This window comes from Pongo pygmaeus, chromosome 14 (genome assembly GCF_028885625.2).
Source record: "Pongo pygmaeus isolate AG05252 chromosome 14, NHGRI_mPonPyg2-v2.0_pri, whole genome shotgun sequence".
NCBI classification, from domain to species: Eukaryota; Metazoa; Chordata; class Mammalia; order Primates; family Hominidae; genus Pongo; species Pongo pygmaeus.
The window spans coordinates 30,814,489-30,824,299 of NC_072387.2; the positions used below are offsets into that span (position 1 = coordinate 30,814,489).

Below are 9,811 nucleotides of genomic sequence, written 5' to 3' on the forward strand. Positions count from 1 at the left end.
TGCATAAAGTGGGTCCAGGGGGCTGACACTAGTATGGAGGCTGTGAAGGCCCCGAGCTCTGGGAGCCCACACTATTTATTGGTCATCAAACAAAGAAGCAGGCGGTGAGGACATGGGGGTCAAAAGGAAGTGGTGCATCAAGTGTTTGATCTATAGCTGTGTCAGTTTAGCATTTTCTTTGAAGCATATGGAATGAGTTCAGTTACAGAAAATAGCACATCATCTAATTTTTTACCAAAAAGCTAGCATTTACTTTTTAGGGCAAGATATTTGCATTTTCTGTGTGGGCCTAATATGCTCAGAATTGAATTTTTTGATATTTGACAGGACGTGTTTTTTTAAACTGCTCTTAGTTAATACATACTAAATTCAGTGAAAGAAAACAGCACATCATATATTATTTGTGTGCTATATCTTGCTTTTAGCATTTAGGGATGTATATGCATATCTTCCTGAAAGTACAAAGTGGGCTCAGAAATGCTTTTTTTAAAGTTGTCTGAAACATTGTTTAAAAAAAGGATCAATGTCTAAACATGTTCTGTTCAGTGAAAGAAAGCAGCACATCATCTAGATTTTTGGCACACAGCCTTCATTTACTTTTCGGAGCTAGATATTTGCATTTTCTGTGTGGGCCTACTATGCTCAGAATTGTGTTGTTTGAGATTTGACAAGTTGTGTATTTGAAAACTGCTATTAGTTAATACATGTTGAATTTAGTGAAAAAAAAAAACAGTGTATTAGACATTATTTGTGTGCCATATCTTGCTTTTAGCATTTAGGGCTGTATTTTCATATCTTCCTGAAAGTTCTAACTAGGCTTTTAATAGTTTTTTTCTGAGTGTGTACAAACGTGCTTTTAAAAATGAATCAATGTCAAAACATGTTGAATTCAGTGGAAAAAAACAGCATATCAGGTAGGTTTTTGGTACATAGCTTGCATTTACCTTTTAGGGCCTACTATGCTCAGAATTGTTTTTTCTGAGATTTGACAAGCTGCGTCTTTGAGAACTGCTATACCATGTAGAATCAAGTGAAGGAAACCAGAACATCATCTAGGTTTTTGGCACACCGCTTACGTTTACCCTTTATGATTAGATATTTGCATTTTCTTTGTTGGCCTACTAAGCTTGAAGTTGTGTTTTCTGAGATCTGTTTTCTAGATGTGTTTTCGACAATTGTGTTTTCTGAGATGGGTTTTTGAAAACTGCTCTCAGTTAACACATGTTGAATTCAGCAAAAGAAAACTGCACATGACTTATATTTTGGGTGCCATGTCTTGCTTTTAGCATTCATAGCTGTACATGCATATCTTCCCAGAAGTGCTAACTGGGCTCTGAAATGGTATTTGAGCTTGTACAAAATGTGTTTTTGAAAAGTGATCAATGTAAAAGCATCTTAAATTTATTGACAGAAAGCAGCACATCATTTAGGTTTATGGCACAAAGCTGGTGTTTACCTTTTAGAGCTAGATATTCGCATTTTCTGTGTGGGCCTACTATGCTCAGAATTAGGTTTTCTGAGATTTGACAAGATGATCTTTGAAAAATGTTCTTAGTTAATACATGTTGAATTCAGTGAACAAAATAGCAGATCATACATATTTTGTGCACCATATCTTGCTGTTAGCATTTAGGACTGTGTATGCATACATTCCTGGAAGCGCTAACTGTGCTTGGAAATGTTGTTTTCAGAGCTTGTAGAAAACGTGTGTTTAAAAAGTGTTCAATGTCAAGACATGTGGAACTCCATGAAAGAAACAGCACATAATATAGGTTTTTGGCAGAAAGCTTGTGTTTACCTTTGACGGCTAGATATTCGCATTTTTTGTGTAAGACTACTGTGCTCAGAATTGTTTTCTGACTTGAAAACGTGTTTCTGAAAACTGCTCTTAGTTAATAAACATTGAATTCAGTGAAACAAAACAGCACATCATCTAGGTTTTTGGCACAAATTAGCGATCACTCTCAGGGCTAGATATTTGCATTCTCCTTGTGGGTTTACTATGCACAGAATTGTGTTTTTTGAGATTTTACAAGATGTGTCTTTGAAAAGTGCTTTTAGTTAATACATGTTGAATTAGTGAAGCAAAACAGCACATCATACATTATTTGTGTGTCATATCTTGCTTTTAGCATGTACGGATGTATATGCATATCTTTCTGGAAGCACTAACTTGGCTTCCAAACTTTATTTTATGAGCCTGTACAAAACGAGTTTTTGAAAAGTGATTAATGTCAAAACATATTAAATTAAGTGAGAAAAACAGCACATCATCTAGATTTTTGGCACAAAGCTTGTGTCCACCTTTCTGGGCTAGATGTTTGCATTTTCTGTTTGTGCCACCTAAGTTAAAAATTGTGTTTTCTGAGATCTCACAAGATGTGTCTTTGAATACTGCTCTTAGTTAATACATGTTAAATTTAGTGAAAGAAAACAGCACATCATACAATATTTGTTTGCCATATATTGCTTTTAGCATTTAGGGCTATATATGCATATCTTTCTAGAAGCACTACTTGGGCTTCAAAATGTTATTTTTTGAGTTTGTACAAACAAATTTTGGAAAGCGATCAGCATCAAAACATGATAAATTCAGTGAAAGTAAACAAGACAACATTTTGGTTTTTGGCAAAAAGCTTGCATTTACCTTTCAGGGATAGATATTCTCATTTTTTCTGAGGGCCTTTTGTGCTTAAAATTGTGTTTTTAAAAATATTTGACAATATGTGTCCTTGAAAACAGCCCTTAGTTACTATATGTTGAATTTGGTGTAAGAAAGACAGCATATCAAATACTATTTGTGTGCTATATCTTGCTTTTAGCATTTAGGGTTGTATATGCATATCTTCCTAGATGTGATATATCCAGGTCTAAAAACTGAAAGCAAGCTTTGTGTGCCAAAAACAAAAAAAAAACAAAAAAAAAACATATATAATGTGCTGTTTTGTTTCACTGAATTCAACATGTTTTGCCTGAGAACAGTTTTTTAAAATTTGTTTTGTACAAACTGAGATCAAACATTTCTGAGCCCTGTAGGCATTCATAGGAAGATATGAATTTCCAATCCCAACTGCTAAAAGCAAATTTTGGGCTAAAATACTTTATGATGTGTTGTTTTCTCTAATAGAATTCCACACATTTTTAATTAAAAATGTTTTCAAACACTCGTTTCATAGAAACTAAAAAATGACACTCTTGAGCCCAGTGAGATCCCTTATGAAGATAAGAATATTCGGCCTTAAAAATGGAAAACAAGATTTTTTCCAAAGAACTTGATGATGTTTTGGGTTTTTTTTTTTTCACTGAATTCAACATGTTTTTACCTAGAACAGTTTTCAAATACACATTATGTAGAAGCTCAGAAAAGACATATCTGAGCCCAGTGGGCACTCAGGAAAATATAGATATCCAGCCCTAAAGCTAAAAGCAAGCTTTGTGCCAAAAATCCTTTATGATGTGCTGTTTTCTTTCACTGAATTCAACCTGTTTTGATGTAGAGCAGTTTTCAAAGACTTGTCTTGTCGAATCTCAGTCAACACAATTCTGAGTACAACAGGCCCTCACAGAAAATGTGAATATCCAGTCCTAAAAGTTAAAAGCAAGATTTGTGCCTAAATTCATTAGGATGGGCTGTTTTCTTTGAGGAAATTCATCATGTTTTCATATAGAATCATTTTCAAACACAGGTTTTGTAGGCCTTCAGAACAGTCATTTATGAACCCAGTGGGCACTCATAGCAGAATATGAATACCCAGCCCTAATAGCTAAAAGCAACCTTTGTGCCAAAAAACTTGATGATGTGCTGGTTGGGCGCGGTGGCTCACCCCCGTAATCCCAGCACTTTGGGAGGCCGAGGCAGGCGGATCACGAGGCCAGGAGATTGAGACCATCCTGGCTAACACGGTGAAACCCTGTCTCTACTAAAAATACAAAAAATTAGCCAGGCGTGGTGGTGGGTGCCTGTAGTCCCAGCTACAGTGGGCGGAGATTGCACCACTGAACTCCAGCCTGGGCGACAGAGCAAGACTCTGTCTCAAAAAGACAGTGAAAGACAACTCCATATCATAGACGATTTTGGCACAAACCTTTCTTATATTTACTATGTCTGAATATTCACGTTTTTATTTGAAAGTTGAGTGGGTTCAAGCGTGTCTCTTCTTAGGTCTAAAAACATGGTTTTACTAACTGTTCTAAGTAAGAATGTGTTTAATTCAGTGAAACAAAACAACACATCATAAGGATTTTTGGCACAAAACTTGTTCTCAGCTTTTACGTGTGCATATTTATAGTCTTTTATTAGAGTCCACTGGGTTCGCAAATTTGTGTTCTGCGTGTTAACAAAACTTACGTTTGAAAACTGTATTAAGTGCCGGGCAAGGTGGCTCACGCCTGTAGTCCCAGCACTTTGGGAGGCCCAGACGGGCGGATCATGAGGTCAGGAGATCGAGACCATCCTGGCTAACACGGTGAAACCCCGTCTCTACTAAAAATACAAAAAATTAGCCGGGTGTGTTGGCGGGTGCCTGTAGTCCCAGCTACTGGGGAGGTTGAGGCAGGAGAAGGGCGTGAACCTGGGAGGCGGAGCTTGCAGCGAGCCAAGATCGCGCCGCTGCACTCCAGCCTGGGGGATAGAGCGAGACTCTGTCTCAAAAAAAAAAAAAAAAAGAAAAAGAAAACTGTTAAGTGTAAACATATTATCTTTTGTCAAAGAATACAGCACATCATAAATTATTTTGACACAAATTTTCTTTTAGCTTTTACAGCTGGATATTCGCATTTTCTTTGAGGGCCTAGTATGCACAGAATTGTGTAGTCAGAGATTCAACACAATTTGAAAAGTGACCAATGTCTAAACATGTTGAATTCATCAAAAAAGATAGCACATCATACAGTATTTGTGTGCCATATCTTGCTTTAGCATTTAGGGCTGGATTTGCATAACTGCATAAAAAGACTAACTGGGCTCAGAAATGTTTCTTCTGAGCTTGGAAAAAACGTGTTTTTGAAAGCTCTTCAAATAAAAGCCTGTTGAATTCAGTGAAAGAAAGCAGCACATTATACCGTATATGTGTGCCACATCTTTTAGCATTTAGAGCTGGTTATGTCTACGTGCCTTTAAAGGCTAACTTGGCTCAGAAATGTTTGCTCTGAGCTCGTACAAAATGTAGTTTAGAAAAATGTTCAAAAGCAAAACGTGGAATTCAGTAAAAAAACCCTGCATATCATGTAATATTTTGGCACAAAGCTTGCTTTTTTTTAATACTAGAGCTGGTTATTCATATCTTTCTATAAGGGCTACATGGGCTAAAGTGTGTGTTTTTTAGCTTCTATATAACATAGGTTTGACAATTGTTCCAAATAAGAATTTATTTAATTTAGTGAAAGAAAACAGCACAACATAATTAATTTAGGCAGAAGTTTGCTATTGGCTTTTAGGGCTAGATATTCACATTTTCTCTGTGGGCTTACTATGCTCAGAATTATGTTTTCTGAAATTTGACAAGATGTGTCTTTAAAAACTGCTGTTAGTTAATACATGTTGAATTCAGTGAAATGAAGCAGCATATCATACATTATTTGCATGTCATATTTTGCTCTTAGCATTTAGAGATGCATGTGTATTTCTTACTGGATGTGCTAATTAGGCTTCAAAATGTTATTTTCTGAGATTGTACAAAATGTGTGTTTAAAAAGTGATCAATGTCAAAACATGTTGAATTCAGTTAAAGAAAACAGCACATAAGTTAGGTTTATGGCACAAAGCTTGTGTTTGTCTTTGACAGCTAGATATTCACATTTTCTGTGTAAGCCTACTGTGCTCAGAATTGTGTTTTCTGAGACTTGACAGTATGTGTCTTTGGAAACTGTTCTTAGTTAATACATGTTGAATTCAGTGAAAGAAACCAGCACATCATACATTATTTGTGTGCCATATCTTTCTTTTAACATTTAGGGCTTTTATGCCTATCTTCCAGGAAGCACTAACTGGCACAGAAATATCTTTTTCTGAGCTTGCACAAAGTGTGTTTTTGAAAAGTGATCAATGTCAAAACATGTCAAATTAAATGAACAAAAACAGCACATCATCTAGGTTTTTGGAACAAAGCTTGTGTTTACCTTTTAGAGCTAGATATTCGCATTTTTTCTGTGGGCCTACTAAGTTCAAAATTGTGTTTTATGAGATTTGACAAGATATGTCTTTAAAAACTGCTCCTAGTTAATACATGTTGAGTTCGGTAAAAGAAAACTGCACATCATACATTATTTCTGTTGCTATCTTGCTTTTAGCATTTAGCGCTGTATACGCGTATCTTCCTGGAGACGCTAACTGGGCTCTGAAATGCTTTGTTCTGACCTTGTATGAATGGGTTTTTGAAAAGTGATCAATGTCAACACATGTTGAATTCAATGAAAGAGAACAGCAAATAATCTAGGTTTTTGGAACAAAGCTTGCATTTATATTTTAGAGCTGGATACTCGCATTTTTTGTGTGAGGCTATTATGCTCTGAATTGTGTTTTTTGAGTTTTGACGAGATGTGTCTTTGAAAACTGCTATTAGTTAATACATGATGAATTCAGTGAAAAAACAACAACAGATCATACATTGTTTTTGTGCCATGTCTTACTTTCAGCATTTAGGGCTATATATGCCTATTTTCCTGGAAGCGCTAACTGGGTTCCAAGATGTTTCTTTCTGAGCTTGTACAAACGTGTTTTTGAAAAGTGGTCAATGTCAAAACATGTTGAATTCAGTGAAATAAAACAGCACATTGTCTAAATTTTTGGCACGAAGCTTGCATTTACATTTCAGGGCTAGATATTCCCATTTTCTGTGTGGTCCTACTTTGCTCAGAATTTGTGTTTCTTGAGATTTGTCAAGATGTGTCCCTGAAAACTGACCTTAGTTAATGTATGTTGAATTCAGTGAAATAAACAGCACATCGTATATTATTTGTGTGCCATGTCTTGCTTTTAGCATTTAGGGCTGTATATGCTTATATTTCTGGAAGCACTAACTAGGCTTTGAAATATTTTTTTCTGAGCTTTTACAAAATGTGTGTTTGAAAAGTGATCAATGTCAAAACATGTTTATTTTATTGAAAGAAAATAGCACATAATATAGGTTTTTGGCACAAAGCTTGCATTTAACTTTCAGGGTAGATACTCTCATTTTCTGTGTGGGCCTACTATGCTCAGAATTGTGTTTTCTGAGATTTGACGAGATGCATCTTGGGAACTTCTCTTAGTTAATACACGTTGAATTCAGTGAAATAAAATAGCACATCATACATTATTTTGTGCCATATCTTGCTTTTAGCATTTAGGGCTATATATGCATATTTTCCTGGAAGCACTAACTTGTCTCTGAAAAGTTTTTTTCTGAACTTGTACAAAACGTTTTTTAGTTGGAGAAGTAGGTGAAACAGCCATTGCAAAAATTTTAACAGTGAGAGAATTATGACAGTTAATGAGATTTAATCTACCCAATTATCATGTTGCCTTTAACCTCCAACTGCCTTTACTCAATCCTGGGCTTGTGTCGAGATAACTTTGGGAGACATTTAGTTTATAGTTTAAATAAACTAAACTTTTCCCCCAAATTGACTGCCTTTGTAAATCTAATGAGAGCCTGTCAGGTTGTGAGCATGAGGGAAGTCTGAATTCTGCTAAGGTGTAGACATAAACAGTTACCAGCCATTATTCCAAAGATCACAAGATTTGCAGCTTCTAATTACTCCTGCAGATAACATCACTATTGTAGAACCTAAGACTGGTCTTTTAATATATCTTTTCAGGTTTTTGCATTGCTGAAGACTGACTTCACCCAGACCTACCAACTGGTCCTGAGACCCCCACCCAGGAACCTATTCAGTGCAGGAGGACAGCTTCAGCTCCCTACGTCTTCATGTGTGACCCAATTGATGAGCACTTCCTTCTTCCTGGCCCCCTACTGACCAAACTATCCTTTAAAAACCCTAGTCACTGAGTTTCCAGGGAGACTAATTTGACTAATAATAAAACTGGTCTCCCATTCAGCCAGCTCTGCATGAATTAAATTTTCTCTATTGCATTCCCGTGTCTTAACAAGTCAGCTGTACCTGGGCACTGGGCAAAATGAACCCATTGGATGGCTACATATGTCCAGGTTAATCCGGTCATCACTGGGGGACTTGTGTAGGGGATTTTAGCTCTGGAAAGGATGGATTAGAGAATCTCTGTCTTCTGCAGACTGAAGTGTGCAGATTATTGCCAAGAAAAACCTCTGAGAGGCACAAGCTCAGGCCTTGGGGACTTCATGCATGTTGTTTGCCTGCTGAATAGGAGGCTCCTGTGTCCGCCCTCACAGCTTGGTCCTCACTTATATGAGCCCAACTGGGAATGCTCTCTGTGATTCAGGTCCACTTAGCTTCTAGAATGCTCAGGTAGGAAGTAATCATTAGAAGCATATGAAGTATGTTACCCCAGGAGCATAGTAGATTAGCCATTGACTTTTTTCCCCCTGTTGGATCTTAATCTTCAATGGAAATTAATCACCAAGGGCTCAAAAACAGCCACTAAGGATTAACATGCTGTGTTCACAGTCCTGGCGTGTTGGGACCCAGGCCCAGTCCCTCATGAGGAGGGACTTCACTTTCTTTTGCTCCTCCCCAGCAGCCCTCCGGTTGGTTTGGATACAGCTACCCTGGGTTCAGCTCCTGCCTTTTCCTTCACAGTTGCTACCCAGGAGCAGGGAAAAAAGGGGTCTGCTATTGATGATGCTGGTAACCCCCACTGGGTAAAACTCACTGGGTGAACAGGTCAGCCACACACACTACAAAAAAGAAGGGCATCTGCCTCAACAGTAGAGTGAAGAAAGGCAGAAGTCTGCTCCTTATGAGCTAGCCTCCAGGGCATACAAAGACATTCTTACACATTCATTCCTTTTTGTATTCACTTTTTGAACATTTATTGGGCATCTGTAGTATGCTGGGACGTTCATTGGTTCCGAAGACATGGAGATAAACATTGGGGCACTCTGATCCATAAAACAAATACTTCTAAACCCGCAAAAAAACTTAGCCACACACTAATAGTGGGGAACTTCAACATCCTACTGACAGCTTTAAATGGATCATTGTGGTGAAAACTAACAAAGAAATTCTGGACTTAAACTTGACACTTGACGAATTTGACCTAATAGTCTTATTGTTTTATCCAAATTACCACTGTGTCCCTTTTAAGTAGGGCATTTAGACCAATTACATTGAAGGTTAATATGGATATGTGAGATGTTTATCCTGTCATTGTTTTGTAGACTCAGTTGTGCAGTTGCTTGATAGAGTCATTGGACGATGTACTTAAGTGTTTTTATGTTAGTAGTACTCTACCTAACAAACACAGAATATACATTCTTCTCATCTGCATATAGAACATATTATAAGATTGACCACATGCTTGTCCATAAAGCAACTCTTAATAAATTTAAAAAATAGAAATTAGACTATACTCTCAGACCACAGGACAATAAATTCAACACCAAGAATATCTCTCAAAACCACACAATTATATGAAAATTAAACAACTTGCTCCTGAATGACTTTTGAGTAAACAATAAAATTACAGCAGAAATCAAAAATTCTTTCAAATTAATGAAAACAGGACAGAACATGCCAAAATATCTGGGATACAGCAAAAGCAGTATCAAGAGGAAAGTTTATAGTGCTAAATGCCTACACCAAGGGGATAGAAAAAATCACAAATTAACAGTCTAACATTGCACCAGAGGAACTAGATAGAAAAGAACAAATTAACCCCAAAGCTAGTAGAAGA

General features: G+C 36.9%; 1 protein-coding gene across 1 annotated transcript in view; it reads left to right on the forward strand.

Moving 5' to 3' along the window:
- LOC129011399 (mitochondrial intermediate peptidase-like) overlaps window positions 1-8,072 on the forward strand; it is a 163,802-nt gene extending 155,730 nt beyond the window's left edge. The window contains 1 exon segment of the mRNA XM_063650628.1: window positions 7,798-8,072. Coding sequence (XP_063506698.1) covers window positions 7,798-7,956 — 159 coding nt within the window. The 3' untranslated portion in view covers window positions 7,957-8,072.
- Window positions 8,073-9,811: the final 1,739 nt, after the last annotated feature.